The 15,920-nt window shown below is 51.4% G+C and overlaps 1 protein-coding gene across 2 annotated transcripts in view; it reads left to right on the plus strand.

Moving 5' to 3' along the window:
• Positions 1-15,920, plus strand: part of VASH2 (vasohibin 2) — a 36,249-nt gene that overhangs the window by 13,065 nt on the left and 7,264 nt on the right. The window contains exons 3-6 of one of the 2 annotated variants that reach the window (XM_021682552.1): positions 660-716; positions 1,472-1,546; positions 8,194-8,575; positions 9,767-9,882. In XM_021682552.1, the coding sequence (XP_021538227.1) occupies positions 660-716; positions 1,472-1,546; positions 8,194-8,575; positions 9,767-9,882 (630 nt within the window). The remainder of the gene's footprint in view (positions 1-659; positions 717-1,471; positions 1,547-8,193; positions 8,576-9,766; positions 9,883-15,920) is intronic. The other variant, XM_021682553.1, reaches the window with a different exon arrangement.

Genomic DNA, 15,920 nt, shown 5'->3' on the forward strand with positions numbered 1-15,920 from the left:
CATCCACCCTTCCAAGCCATCACCCTTCCATTCTATTCATCCTTCCCATCCATCATCCATCCATGCATCTATGCACCCATCCGCCCACTTTTTCATTCCATCAATTCCTTCCATCCGTCTGTCTGTCCATCCATCCATCCACCTACCTTTCCATTCCATCAGTTCCATTCATCCTTCCTTCCTTTCATTCATCCATCCACCCTTCCACTAATCCACCCATTTATCCATCCATCTGTCCACCCATCTATTCATTTATTCCTCACTCATTTAATAATAGTTGCTAACTGGAGTATGTTGGATTTGTGCCAGGCTTTGTGGGTGATATAAAGGTAATAAATAAATGGTCCTAATTCCCAAAGAGTTTGTAGTCTAATAAGTGAATTAAGACATGTTTTCAACTAAACGGAATACAGAGCAGATTGAAAATAGCTATTATAAAGGTCCAAGGTGTTTTGAAGCTTAAGTTAGAAATTGGATTTTCAGGGCAGAACAGTGAGGAGTAAGAGGCTCTTGGCTACCTTCTGGCTACTGGGCACTTTCCAGAAAGTCCCTCACTCTTCATTCCTCATCCCTTTAAGAAATCAATGCATAGCTTCCTCTGCTGGATCACTGGGACCTTTGGAGTTTTCTGTCACTTTCCCTTTACATACTTCACACAGATACAATCATACAGGGACCCAGTTCTTTGAAATTAGGAAAATGAGACCGCTGAGTGGGTAAGTGGTGCATGATCTGTGGGCCAGGGGACCTCTCTCCTACTCGAAAGCTGTCAACTCCCTCTCCCACCCTTTATCCCTATACCCCCTGCTCCAACATCCTGGTCTGTAAGGGGTGGGGGTGGGGGTGCCCCAGGGCCAGGTTGGCGGTGGGGCTAGGGGTTGGGCCACTCTGACAGCTAAGCTCTGTGGGGAAGACTAACTCTTACAGGGGTGCAGGAGGCCTGTGAAGTTGGTTTCTGTTTTTGTTTTTGTTTTTTGAGTAGGCTCCACCCCCAGCATCACACAGTTTCAGGCTTCTTTTTGGCAATGCAATTTCAGAGTGTATCTTCTTTTTTTTAAGCAGGCTCCACGCCCAGCGCGGAGCCCAATGCAGGGCTTGAACTCACGACCCTGAGATCAAGAGTCGGACACTTAACCGACTGAGCCACCCAGGTGGCCCTGAAGTTTGTTTTATGTGGCCTCCTTTACTTGCTCTTTGTAATGCCCCTTGTCCTGGGGCATAGAGAATGCCATGGCATACAGGCACCAACCTCCAGGAACTAACGCTTGGAGAGAGGAGTGGAGAATTTAGGAATTTAGTTCTGCCGGATCCAGATGCGCCTTGGCTCCGTCCTGCACAGCGAGCTCTCCCCTTTCCCTCTCTAAACCTGCATGGCACCTGGTGTGGAGACAGGCACGCTGATGGATTGACCGACAGACAGACTGCATAATTAAATAAGTCCTGAGATACTTTGCTGTGCTCTACCCTACAGGTTAATGGAAACAGCGAAAGAAATGACTCGGGAGTCCTTGCCTATCAAATGCCTGGAAGCTGTCATCCTGGGCATGTATCCTTGAAGTTACGTTTGCTCAAGTTTACTCCATAGATGGTGGCCTCACTGTGGGGCCCATTGTGCCTTTGTTGTCCTAGACTCACAGAGATGATGCCCGTGGTCTCCTTGGGGAAAGTGTCAAGCTCCCCTGATGCTTCTCTTTAACTTTCACCTTCTAGAGTTGAACCAGATCAGAGCTTGGCTCCCCGGTCATTGTCAATGTAAGCTGTTAGCTGCAGCCTGCACCAGGCCCAGGTCTCAGGCCAGATCCACTAGTCACGAGGAGAATTCCAACTTAGAGGGACTGCAGAGAGAGCATGTATCATTATTTTTTGCATTTATCTGGCATTGCAACAGGATAGACAGTCAAGGGGAAATGGGATTATCCAAACGCATCTCTAGGGAAAATTCTAAGAGTGGGTTGTGGAGGAGACCAAGCAATGGTGTAGAGTCTTAACTCCACAGAATGTAGAGCTGAAACAAGGGCCTGGGCTCTCCCATACTTTCTGTTCCATTTTCCGCCAGACTTCTGGCTCCTTAGCCTGAGGGGAATATGGTCCAGAAAAGCTGTGATGGCAGTAGAATATGATTTGGTAGAAGAGCAAAGAAACTTGCAGTCCTTTGGGGTGGATGGCTGGAAGGGACAGTGACCAAGGAGACGCAGCAAGACATGAACTTGGCAGGTTGTCCCAGGAAAGACCAGGTGGGTTGTTGAGTGCTGTGCTGAGAATTGTGACCTTCCTCCAGAAGGCAAGGGCAGCCCCCGTGAAAGATCAGCAGCAGAGGCACGACACGATCAGGCGTGTGTGTTAGAGAGGTGGTTCTTCAGGCAGATTGAAGGGCAGACTGGAGAAGGAGCTGGATCTGCAAAGCCTGTTAGGAGCTGCTCCCTGAGGGAAATGGTGGTGCTTGAACCATGGTCCTGGCCAGGGGAATGGAGGTGAGGGGACACCAAGGAGATAGAATTTCCAGGACTTAGAGGCCAACTGAGTGCAGGAGTGGATGAGGAAGAAGTCAACCAATACAGTGATGAAGGCAACCGAGAGGTGAGCTACCAAAGTAGCCGGGAAGATGGAGGAAGGAGCGGGGGGTCATCAACACCACCCGTGGGCTGATCAGCTCTAAGAGTTAGAGGAGACAAAGGCAACGAGCCCACATTTCCGGCTTGGAAAACTGAGATTAGATAAGTAAGCTGCAGCCCAAGGGAAGGGCTTGTGGGGAGAGTCAGATTTATGGGGAGGGGAGTTCAGATTTGAATTTGTTCAATTTGAGACATGGGGTGTGGTAGGATGTCAGGGTGGGGTATTTAGAGCATGATGCTCAGGAGGCAGCTCTGCACTGGAAGTAGAAATTGGGGAGCTGCGAGTGTTTAAGGAGTGGAGGCTGCTGTGGAAGGAGTGAGAAGAGAAGAAGTTCAAGGATGACATCTCACCCTTTTTTGGTTTAGTTGGACACGGTGAGCCCGTGACAGAGACGAAGAAGGAAAGTTAGAGAGCTGGAAGGAAACCCAGGAGAGAAAGAGGCTAGCGTGATGTCAGCGGAAGGACCGGTGGCTCAGAATCAGCCCGGGGGCAGTAGGAGAAGTGCAGTCTGTGGGCTTGGTCTCCTGGACACGTTCATGGGAAGGGGCATTTCTGGCCCTCTGCAGTCTGCAGGGCACTGGCAGGCCTCGTCTGAAAAAGACTGTCCACAGGTGCCCAGGCTGACATTTGAAAAATGGGAGCTTGAGCCCTATTGTGGCCCTTCCCCCACAGTTCTGTCCTACCTCCTCTCCGCTCCTCACAAAGGAGATGAGATGTGTGCCTGGGGAGCCCCGCCGGAGGGCAGAACGGGGTGGAGGCCGCAGATGGCTCCGGGGGCCCTTCTGTGGCAGGAGTCCGCCACAGCTGTGGGGCAGAGCCTCCTGCGAGTTTAATGGGGGTGAGCAGCTGTTGGGGATTTGCTGGGGGGATCAGTGAAGGAGAGCACGAGCCCAGGCCCTTCCCTGGACGGACCAGCTACCTTCAGACTCTGCTGACGGAGGTCTGGGTGCACCTGGGCGGAGGCCATCCTGCTTTACACAGTAGCCGCGGCCCTGTGCTATGTATGAACAGAAGCACTACTTTAGGTTTACTGGGATTAATCAATTCTTTTGGGATTGTGAGGAATATACTTGTGACTGGCCTCTGGGCCTGTCCAAATCAGACAGTGTGCTCTCTCAGTTTTCCTTTGTTCTTACCAGTGTGATGTTTCAGAGAAGTGCCGAGAAGGTGGGGAAGGGTGAAGGAATGGGGCTCACACTGCTGAACTCAGGGAAATTTGACTCTTGGACACAGACAAGAAACACAGACTTGAATTACAAAAGTTACAGCGTCTTTGTCTTTTCTCTTTGCTCTTTGTCAGCATCCCTATGGCCTGCTTTTCTCTCGAGCACAGTGAAGGACATGACTTGGGTCATCTGTCTGTGTCGCCCACAGGCCCCTCTGTGGGTCCTGGGAAACAGATGGCACCTCAACAACTTTGAAACAGGTCAGCTCAGCTGCTGCTTGGAAGCCCGAGTCCCCCGTCTTGTCCTTCCTTGTTTTCTCTCATTTGACGTTAGTCCAGAGTTCAGGATTCATTCAGGAAGAGCCCCTTCATTTGCTCTTGCTTCAGTTCATGTGTGCATGCACACACGAGCACAGCCCTGCCCGAGACAGAGCCCTTTAGTTCATCTTCCAAATCCTGGCAGCAATCTGGGGGGCCTCGCTGACCATGAAGGGGCTTAATCACGGTACTAAAGTGCTATGGCTGATTCAGGTGACAGATTTGTAATTAGAGGCGGGTTAGATGCTGGGCGGATCTTCCAGGACCTTGAGCACGGCTGCTCCCTCAGAAAAGCTCAGGCCACTTCCCTGCCCTCAGCCACACTTCCTTGTCCCCGCCTGCTCTGGGCCCACTTGCTCCAGGTCCCATGGCTTTCCTGATGGCCATAAAGACGGAACAAATCCTAGCGATGGCGACTTGTGACATCCCCTCCTCCCTCCCTCTTCTCCACGTGGCTGACTCTACCTGTCCCACAAGACTAATTTCGGTGTGGTCACCGCGTGGCCTCTTTGCTCTCCCTGGGGGTGTGGGGCTTGTGTCTCTCACAGCACACATCACGCTGGGGTGGTTCTTTTCAATTTGACCGAGACACCGTGGACATAGAGCTCTGTGTAAGTTTAAGGTGAACAGCGTAGTGGCTTGACGTACATGTATTGTGAATGTGGGTTTTTTAATTGCAGTAAAATAGTCATACCATAAATTTACCATTTTAACCATGTCTAAGGCGCAGTTGAGTGACATTGCAAGCATGGGCACCAGCGATCTCTAGAACTTCATCTTCCGCCCCCTGAAATGCCACACCCATTGAGTGCTAATTCCCCATTTTCCTCCCTCCCCCCGACCCCCGGCAACCATCATTCTACTTTCATCTCTCTGAATTTGACTACTCCAGGTACCTCAGAAAGTGAAATCATACAGTATTTGCCCTTTTGTGACTGGCTTATTGCACTGAGCCTGATGTCCTCAAGGTTCATCCGTGTTGTAGCACGAGTCATAATTTCCTAACTTTTTAAGGCAGAATACTACTCCGTTGTATGTCATACGCCACATTTGGTTTATCCAGTCATTCATCCGGGGGCACCTGGGTCACGTCACCCTTTTGGCTGTTGTGAACATGGGTATGCACATACCTGTTCGAGTCCTTGCTTTTAATTCTTTTTTTTTTTTAAAGATTTTATTTATTTATTCATGAGAGACAGAGAGAGAGAGACAGAGGCAGAGGGAGAAGCAGGCTCCCCGCGGAGCAGGGAGCCCGATGCGGGACTCGATCCCAGGACCCTGGGATCATGACCTGAGCCGAAGGCAGACGCTTAACCGACTGAGCCACCCAGGCGTCCCTTAATTCTTGTGGGTACACACCCAGAAGTGGAGTTGCTGGATCGTGTGGCAACTCTTTGTTTCTTTCTTTTTTTTTTTTTGAGGAGCTGCCATACTGATCATGTTGTGTCCATTTTGAGTCTGTCTCCCCGACAGGCTTCATCTTTGGCTCCACAGCCCTGCCTGCAGGCTGTCTGGCACAGGAGATCCGCACCCAGTAAGGGCTTGCTATCCTGTCTAAACCAACTAAGGATTGCCCTTATTCCAGCCCCAGAGAACTTACCCCAGAAAACAAGCAGGAATGGACGTCAGGGGACTCGGAAGGTTGTGATTTCACTCCCTTACTGCCAGTTAATCTCACAGGAGGAAGTGAAGACAAAACACGTAACTTTTTTTTTTTTTTAAAGATTTTTTATTTATTTATTTGAGAGAGAGAGAATGAGAGACAGCCCGAGAGGGAAGAGGGCAGAGGGATAAGCAGACCCCCTGCTGAGCAGGGAGCCTGATGTGGGACTCGATCCCGGGACTCCAGGATCATGACCTGAGCCGAAGGCAGTCGCTTAACCAACTGAGCCACCCAGGCACCCAACAGGTAACTTTTTATAGCGAGGAGCCATCTGTGCTTAAGTTGAGGACAGAGGACAGGGCTGACCTCAGGGCTTCGGGCTGGCTTCTGTTAGCTTCTTTCTTGTAAGGGTACCTGGGTTGGCCCTCACTAAGGCAGTCTTTTTGAGCCTAAGGAAGGTGTGCTCACAATGGAGGGTCATCCTTGCAGCAAGCATTAACGAAGAACTTCTGTGCACCAGGCCTGTGCTACGCTTGGGGACAGACACCAGCCTGCAAAACACAACTCCCGCCCCTACAAGATGCAAACAAAATGCAAATACACAATTACAACGCTGGATGATTGAGCAGCAAGTGCTACAGGGGCTCTTGAGTTGGGGGGGGCTACTTAACTCATACTGAGGAAGGTCGGGGAAGAGTGGAAGGAGGGAGGAGAGAGCAGTGGGGCTGTTTTAGTCGGGGTGCCGCCTGTATAAAGGGAGTAAGCCCACACCGTCCTCACTCATGATTCTTAAAAGACCCCGAAGATCTCTGCCAGGTTTGAATCCCCTGCACTAGAAGGCTGATGTGTGAGTGAAGCCATAAGAGAAGTTCTACTGCAATAGGGGGTGTCACGTGGTGCAGAGTATGTGCAGTGGCATTTTGTTGAATTGGTCTCATAGCTTTATAATGTGAAGGTCATTTAAAAGTCATTTAAGACTTCCAGTTATATATGACTTCCCATTATGAGGGAATGTATGTGCCAAGGGCACGGGCGTGGATTCTTTATGGTCTCGGCGTATCCTCCAAAAATGTCTCGGGTTGACTGTGGGTCCATGTGCTGGACCAGGGTGTGGGGGGCATGAAACCGGACAAAGGAATAATGAGCAGGGGCTGAATCGTGGCGGGACTTTGGTAAGGGATTTGGACCAAGTCTGAAGAAGATGAGAGACAGTGAAAACTGAAGCAGAAGAGTTGACACGTACCAAATTTTGGCTTGAACAGAACATTCTGGCCTCTGGGTAGAAAGTCCACTTGAGTGGGGGCAAGAAATGGTGAAGACAGATTCTCAGACAGTGGAGAACCATATCCGCTGACTGAGCACTTACCAGGCACAAGCTGCCATGGGGAGCACCTGGATTATTATTTACCTTAGAAACTCCTTGGAGTCACCACAGGTTTTCAGCAGAAAAGTGACACCGTGAGTTTTCAACATCCCTCTCCAGAAATACTGGGTCCTTGCCGGGATTATCCTGGGATTTTGAGATGGGCTGAAGGATGTGGTACTTCTTGTCCAGTGCTCCGGCGTGTGGAGTCAGTGGGGTAGTTACATGACGCTGCACCTGTAGGGTAGCTGGTCCCAAACCGATACAACGGTAAGAGGCTGGGTTGCTCGATCCAGATGGGCTGATAAGTGGAGAAAGCCAATCTGTGATGCCAAGTGCCTTGGGGAATGAGGAGCCTGAGGTTCGGATGCTGGAGGCAGCTTTCTGTGTGGTACCCAAGGCTGTTGGCATGGGTGTGCTGGGGTCCATGAGAGCAACAGATGAGGGGCAGGTGTGACCTGTTCTGATGCCTTCCCTTCCAGATAATCAACCAGTCTCCTACAAGACTCCTACAAGACTTCTTGTTTTCGGTTTTTTTTTAAGATTTTATTTATTTATTTATTTGAGAGAGAGCGATCACAAGCAGGGGGGCAGGGGTAGAGGGAGAAGCAGACCTGAAGGCAGATGCTTAACCAACTGAGACACCCAGGCGCCCCGGTCTGTTTCTTTTACATCTCATTGCCTTGCCTTGATTCTGGTTTTCATTTTTCTCCTGGAACATTGCAGAGGCCTTCAATTCTGGCTCTGTCCCACACACTCCAGCCAGAATTAATGTCTGAGAACGTCATTCCGATTACATAAAAAAAGTCTTTAATACTCATCATCCCTGTAGAAAACCAAGGGAGGGGGAAAAGCCATGATCTTGTTTTGCATTTATTTAATTACTAAAGTAGAAGGCAAGTTTTTCTCATTGTCCCATTTTAATTTGGCTTCAGTATGCACCATATAATAAGTACTCAAAGATATCAAGTGAATCCTTTCTAAAAGGATTAGTCTGGTTAGGTTAGATGTGGGCCTCAGAGACAGAGGGATGGACACTTACTTTGCCTGTCTGGGCCACTTCCCTTCCTGGGAGTCCAAGCTCTGAATTTTCAAGGCCTCCCTTCTCTTCCTTGACTCAGATGGTCTAAGATACTTAACCAATGGACAGCCTTCCATCGAGCGATTCCCCATCAGCTTTAAAACCTACTTCTCAGGAAACTACTTTCACCACGTTGTGCTGGGGATTTATTGCAATGGCCACTATGGCTCACTGGGCATGAGCCGAAGGGCTGAGCTGATGGACAAGCCGTTGACCTTTCGGACTCTGAGTGACCTCATCTTTGACTTTGAAGACTCCTACAAGAAGTACCTGCACACAGTGAAGAAGGTCAAGATTGGGCTGTATGTCCCCCACGAGCCTCATAGCTTTCAGCCCATTGAGTGGAAGCAGCTGGTCCTCAATGTCTCAAAGATGTTGAGGGCTGACATAAGGAAGGAGCTGGAGAAATATGCCAGGGACATGAGAATGAAGGTAGGTGCTGGGAAGGCGAATGAGTGATGCAAGAGAGTTCTATCCCCAACCTCTGTCTGTCTCCCTCTTGCCTCATGCCCCATGTTTCTGGGATAGTCAAAAGCTTCTTGAGTTTATCTTGCTTAGTAGCCATCCTATTAAAACAAAAAATAGAAATCATTTGCTATTTGACATGGACAATTAAAGTTTCTCTTTGTATAGACTACTTCAAACACTGGAGCTGAAGTCAACTTAGATGTTACAGTTAAGCGATGTCTTGGCATGTACATCCTTCTATGAAATCAAATCTAAAATGTTAGTCATTTTAGATTAAGTCTCTCATTTTGTTTTGTTGTTTTGGTCTTTATAATAGGGTGGCCAGTCATTCCAGTTTGCCTGAAACATGCCCAGGACATGACATCTTTAGTACTTAAAACCAGGAAGGTCCTGGGCACACGAGGTCACCCTGCCTTATAATCTTTTGCAGAGTGGCATTATGTCTCGGCTTTGCTTTATGTATTGCAATGCATTTTGGCATAAAATTCTGACCTGGTGTCACAATAGCGAAGAATCATTCACTGTGCTGGCTTCATAGAATCTACACTCATAAGCCCCTCTTGCTTCTCCCATGTCACATCCATGGTGACATCATGCCTGCTTGTCCTTGTCCCTCCAGGGCTTGTGGAGTCACTGAGAGAAAGCCTGTGTGTACACGGAGGACCCCAGGGGAAAGAGATTTTGCTGACCTCAGGCTTGGTTCTGTTTAGGGCCTGGGGACTTGTCCTCTTCACCCTGAGGAACCTGGAACGGAGATTCTAGAGAAATTGAAACCGCTCTGTGCCTGTGTGTGGGGTGGGAGAGTCAGAGGAAGAACAGGCTGGTTTCTGGGGCAATGTAGGTGGGACTTTACCCTCACAAGACAGCACCCAGCACCTGGAAGCAGCCCCAGGAGGCTGAGGCATGGGGCTCTGCCTCTCTGCTGTGGAAAAGGGGGCGCGGTGTAATCATTTCAGCCTCTGGGAGGGGGTCCTTTGCTCCTCACCAGTGCAGACTGAGCGAGGATCATCTGTTAGGACTCCCCACTGGAGGTCTTCCAGCTCGGTACCTCCTAAGCCCCGCGATCACGGCAGGCTGGGGGCAGGGATGCTGCAGGAAGACACGAGGGTGGTTTCCTTTCGGAGCCAGTGTGGTAACTCCTCACATCTCCTTCAGATCCTGAAACCTGCAAGTGCCCATTCTCCAACCCAAGTGAGAAGCCGGGGGAAGTCCCTGTCCCCCCGAAGGAGACAGGCGAGCCCCCCGAGACGGCTCGGCAGGAGAGACAAGTCGTGAGTATTTTCTCTTCCCCGGCTCGGGGCCCAACACACGCATCCGTGGGGTTGTCCTGGCCCGTGGGGACAAAGGTGTGTCCTGGGCATGGCATCTGAAGCAGACGGAGATCTCTGAGAGGACCACCCCTCGTTCAGGGGGCATCCCATGGGGAGAAGGATCCACTATGCACATGACCCCCGTTGCTCTGCGGCCGCCGCCTGCCAGTTGTAGACTCAGATGAAGGGACAGGCTCCAGACCGCAAGAGATGAAGGATACCCCGAAATCCTGGCCTCGTGGGAGGAGCAGGGGATGTAGACTTAGGAAGCCTGGGTCTGGGGCCAGCTCAGCTCCTTGTGAGCCCCATGACGTGAGGCCTGTCATGTAAGCGTCCCGGGCTTAAGTTCCCTCAGCCAGAAGATCGGATTGTTAAAACTGAGGAAACTCTCCTAAAACCCTGTAGCCCTCTGTTCCTGGCAGAAATCACAATCATTCTTTGGATCATGGCATCAGAAATACCTGCAGGCTCCTCCTCTCCCTTGCTGACTCTACCCTCCCCCATCTTAGCCCCGAGGCCAGAGATTCCACACCTACTTCTTTTTTTTTTTTTTTTTTTAGATTTTATTTACTTATTTGACAGAGAGACACAGTGAGAGAGGGAACACAAGCAGGGGGAGTGGGAGAGGGAGAAGCAGGCTTCCTGCTGAGCAGGGAACCTGATGTGGGGCTCGATCCCAGGACCCGGTGATCATGACCTGAGCCGAAGGCAGATGCTTAACAACTGAGCCACCCAGGCGCCCCCCACACCTACTTCTTAGGTCAAAATGACTCACTTGAGCACTGACAGATTGGAGAAGCTGAGGAGGCCCAAAGTAACCAGTGATAATCCACTGGCAGATATTTGGGCCATAATTACACAGCAGGAAAAAATACCACTTTTATTAATACCAGCAGCATGCCGGGTCACAGGAGGCTCTCGCGGAGCCAGGGACGGTGTGGTACAGCGCCCGGAGGTCCGGGGTGAGCCTCAGCTCAGCCGCCCCGTAGCCTTGCGGCCTGGGAAGCCTTTCAGGAGCCGTAGTTTGCTCATTCGTCCAAGAGGATAAAAATGCTTTCGCTGCCTCTCTCTCAAGGAGTCATAGGATCAACTTAGAAGACATAGTGAGAGCGATTTGTTCATGGTGAACTGCCTTTAATACAAGCATGTCGTTATTGTCACATCAATCCTGTAGAGTAAGAAGGGAGAGTTTTCGTTTTCACTGTCAAAGGAAGAAACAAGAACACAAACCAGGTTTGTTATCTTATGCTGTGTTGTAGCTGGTCAGTGATGGGACTGGGGCTGGAACCCAGGTCCCCTGGCTCTGGGAAGGGGGAGGGGGACGGAAGTGTTGGTTCTGTCTTTGGAAGAACAGTGCAGGATGAAGTGGTGTCAGTTCCGAGGAAGGTTCTCGGTTTGTCCCCATTCTACTTCCCACTGCTGAACCCAGGGTGCAGAATCTACAGCCAAAGGTGTTGGCTAAGATGACTGGGGTCCGGGCTTGGAAAGGAGAAGGAGGAAGGGGGGGTTGGGGAGCTCCTGCAGCAAGAGAAGCTGGAGAACAAGCGGGCTTCAGCATGGCTTTGTCCCTTTAGAGAGCAGGATGACTTCAGATTTTTGCAGAAGCCTCTGACCCGAATCCTGCCTCCGATGCTGACCACCAGCCTTGCCTCTTGGCCCTGACCTTCACCGTAACCCTAGCTCTCCCCCTCTCTGATGCAGTCATCCCGTCATTGGCGTCCCTGAACAAAGTAACAGTTGTCTCAGAGGACTGTGCGTATGTAAACCCTCCTCGGAGGGTCACGAAGCATGCAGCCAGCAACCCAGAAGTGGCAGTCTGGTCACCCAAGAAGCAGGGGAGGGGCCCTTTCCTCTGATTGGTTAGCTTTGCTGCCCCAGGAGGGCGAAGTCTTCCCTTCGGAGCTCGCAGTCTGCAGCAGACATCGAGCAGTCAATAAAGCCCCGCTCTGCCCTCTAAACCAGAGAGTCCTGAGCGTGCCACCTGACGCACTGATGCGCGGGACGGCCGTGTGGGGTTTCGGACGAGTGCTGTCGCATCTGTTCTACTTGCATCCACTGGAACTTTGCAGTCCAGGGCCTGTGAAGTTTTTAACCAGAAAAAGTTCCCATGAGTGCCCAGGGATGGGAGAGCCAACAAGATCTCAGACACTGGCTGTGGAGACAGAAGTCAGAGGACATGCGAGGTGCTGGTGGTCTGAGAACAGTAGGGGAAGAAGGTGCCTTGGAGCCTGGACTGTGGGATTTGAGCCGCTTCTCAGGCATCCCGGGGGAGCATCCTAGAAGCCACTGAGAATGCAGATCTGGAGCTTGAGGAATAGAGATCATGACATCAGAACCATCTACTTAGAAGTGACAGCTGAAGCGATAGCTGGATAAGTCGGTGAGGAAGGAAGGAAGCGCTGTCAGGCCCTGAGTAGCCCGGAGGAAGAAGAACCAGAACAGGAGATGGGGGAGGAATAGGCAGAGAGGATGGATCGGGAGTGTGAAGCGGCCTGTCCGTACCTGCAGAAGCCAGCTGTGAAGATCTTAGGATCAAAGGAAGGGGGGAAAATGAGGGAGAGTTTAAGGTCAGGTAGATGAGGACGTAGAAGTTGACAGACTGTGCATTCAGTGGCTTTTATCCTGCTGGTGAAGGAGGTGCGTCATTGGGTGGGAGTGAGGAGGAGCAGGTGGGTTATCTGCACGGGGTGGAGAAGGGGCTGCATGCAGCACAAGGGCCCAGGTGAGGATAGATAGAAGGATCCTACACCCTGTTCTCAAACTTCAGCAAGCCCGGGATCCCCAGAGGGCTTGTTCAAATAGACTTCAGGGCCCCTTTCCCAGTGTTTGCGATTCAGCAGATCTGGATGGGGCCCGAGGACCGGCTGTTCTGGCAAGTTCCTAGGTGATGCTGATGCTGCTGGTCCAGGGACCACTCTTGGAGAGCCACGGTTTGATCAGTCAGAATGGGAGAACTGATTTGGGGGTTGGCTTTAAAAAAAACAACAGAATGTCAAGGTGCAGGCACTGGGTCTCCTGAGGGGGGCAGAGGAGGCCGAGTGTGATTCCGGGGCCCAGCTCTGCCCAGTCCTGCCTGGGCCTCTGGAGCCTGAGGTGCTGGGGTGAGGTTAGAGGGTGTGACCCCGGCCTGACCCCCATGGTTGGGCTCCACTGAAGACACGCTGGTCGGAGCCTGGCTGGCCATTCTTCTAGGGGCCAGGAAGGGAAACTGGCCATGCCCATACCCTAATCTCTGGCTGCTTTGTCACGCAGCCAAGGCAAGGGACCACACTTACACCTACAGAGGACAGCTCTTAGACTGCCGCAGTTGTGACTGCAAAGCCACTTTCTAGTGTCGGGGCCCCACTCACCCTCATCCGTCCTGTTGGCTGGAAGCAGGAAGTGGGCCCAGGGATGGGGAGAAAGGCAGTAGGGAGAGGGCAGTAGTCACCGGAGGGGTCAGGAAGGAAGACCTGCAGGAAGATGGGGGTTCCGTTCCACCACCATCTTCCCTCCACACCCCGAAGTCGATCCCAGCCCCAGCAGGCAGGCTGCAGGGGCACAGAGGTGATGGCTCGTGGTTGAATGAAAACATAAACTTTTCCAAAATGGCGAAGAGTGGCTGTGACCAGCCCCGGAACCCCGCAGCCCTTTCTCCTGGGCACAGCACTGGTTCCCAGGAGTCTCCCTCCACCAACTCTCCCTAGTGGGTCAGGTCTTAGGGATTTTCTTTTTCACAGCCGGGGCGGGGTGGCTTTGGAAGAGTTTGACCATCAAGGGAGCCCAGGTGGCTTGTGGGTTCCTGTGGACCATTTCGTATGAGCAAATCCGGGAAGACCGTGGCCATCCTTGGTAGTTGAAGCCCCTTCTTTTCCGAGTTTGGAGGTCAGGAGGGGTTTCTAGAGGTCAAACATCGTGGCTGAGGTTTGAAGTGGACTGAGGTGTTACAAGGTGTTACTAATTCCTCCTAAATCCTGCTTTCTGAGTTGCAGGGCTGGGTAGGGGATCACAGGGGCTCGAGAGGACAGAAAGGGAAGAGTTGAAAGTAAAATGAAGGGCTGCATGAGACAGGGAGGACAAGAAGAATGGAGGCACCAAGCCCCTCCCTCCGCCTCCAGATCCCAGCTTCCGCCATTGCCGTAGACTAGAGCCCAGGACACCCTGGTTCCTAGAGGTGTGTCTGGAGGAGAGCCTCTTCTCAGCTTCTACCTCTGGCCTTCACCAAGCAGGCTTTTCTCCAGGTGATCTTGATTTGGCGAGGAAATGAGAAAGGGACGCATCTGGTTGTGACCCAATAACTCCACGAAAATTCTGGGCATCCTACGGTAGAATGGCTGGGACTAGGAAGGGCTTGGTGGCTCTGTCACTGTGTTATTTTTTTCAGCATTACATAAGGCCATCAAATCATTTCTAAATGTGTTGGGTGCCATAATGAAGCTTGGGAGTGGCCCAAGGGTGGACTATTACCATAACAGGCAAGAGGCCCATCAGCTGTGGGGCCCCAGCCCCTTTCTATGCTGGGATAATTTTAGTGGCTTTCTATCCCTGCCTACCTCACCCCTACAGCTGCAGCTACTTCCAGCCCTGCATTCCTCTCCATTTTTGCACTGGTCTGAATAATCCTTCTGGAAAGGAAGATCGGTGTCACTGGGTTGACAGAAGAGTCAGCGGAGTGGGAGGGCAAACAGCAAAGGCCGTACGAGGTGTCGGCTCAGGGCAAGGTTTCGAGAGGGAAACGGACTCCCCCACCCTCCACCCACCAGTCCTTTGTCATCCTCTGCTCCCCTAGGAGTGTTTAAAGCACCTTCCACACAGAGCAGTCAAATGGTTCTAAAAGAGACAAGGAGATCAGGGTTGAGACCCACGTTTTAAAGGCTGGCGTGAACTTCTACCAACTGCTTCCCAATGCTGGGCCTCGGTCCCCTTGCCAGTCGCTTCTCAGCAGCAGCCAGGACACCCTAGGGGACAAGGGTTAGAAATGAGGTGGGACGAGGGGAGGTTTTTGCTTATTATAATGAGAGATCCCAGGGAGGGGGGCAAGGATGGTAAACTTCCTGCAAAGCTCATCCTCCCCCATTAAGAACCTTTCCACTTAAAATGCCAACAGTTCTCCTACGCAGAACCACGAAGGCTCCCTGGGGTCCTTTCTGTCTCTGACAGTCCACACGTCTTGGCTTACTGCTTATGGCCACAACCCGGGAGCGTAGGCGTGCGCGGACGGCAGGTTTCTGGCTGGGCTGCCCATGTCAGCATGAAAGCAGCTCATGCCAATTGGAATGACCACGTGGAACATTCTTCCCAAGTGGGGCAAGAGTCCCTAAGGACCCCTGAGAATGTCTTTGTTCTCTCTCCGCTCTCTGGCTCCTCTTTTACCCCCTCTGTCCCTCCACTGCTCTTCTTTGCTATTTATGATTCTATTCCTCCCTTTTTTTCCCTCTTTGATTTCCCTTCTTGGTCATCTGTCTCTGTGGCGGTTTGTGGCTCTAGGGGGCTTCGTTCACCCTGCTGGAGACCCTCAGGGTCACAGAGGTTACTAAGCCCCATCTTAAGATAAGGTCTCCTTTCACTGCTGGCCCCAAGCTAGACAGTGGAGTTCCTGCTCCCTTCTGTCTTGAAGGATCGCAACGATGCCTCCAGGCAGTTGCCCGAGTGAGGCCATGAAGTCATAATGAAGTCATAGAGAATCAGTTTGATTCCATGGTCTAATCACATTGAAGGTATTTTGAATGAGGCCCAAGAAGTCATTCCATTCTTCCATTCCGGATGAGAAAATGTCCCCAGAGGTGAAAAGGAGATAATTTCCTTAGCAAGGAAAGTAGAGGGGAAGCAAAAGAGAGAGAGAGAGAGGGAGGGAGAGAAGTAGAATGGTTGTGGAAGGAGAGGGAGAAGTCAGCCTCCTGGATGATGTGGAGTTTCCTACTAGAAGCCCAGACAAAGGACTGCTCAGCTTAGCTCTCCTGGGATTTCATAGAGTCTGGGGTCCCTGGGGACGCTTGGAGAAACCAGGATGGATGATGAGT

This window comes from Neomonachus schauinslandi, chromosome 6, assembly GCF_002201575.2.
Source record: "Neomonachus schauinslandi chromosome 6, ASM220157v2, whole genome shotgun sequence".
Lineage (NCBI taxonomy): Eukaryota > Metazoa > Chordata > Mammalia > Carnivora > Phocidae > Neomonachus > Neomonachus schauinslandi.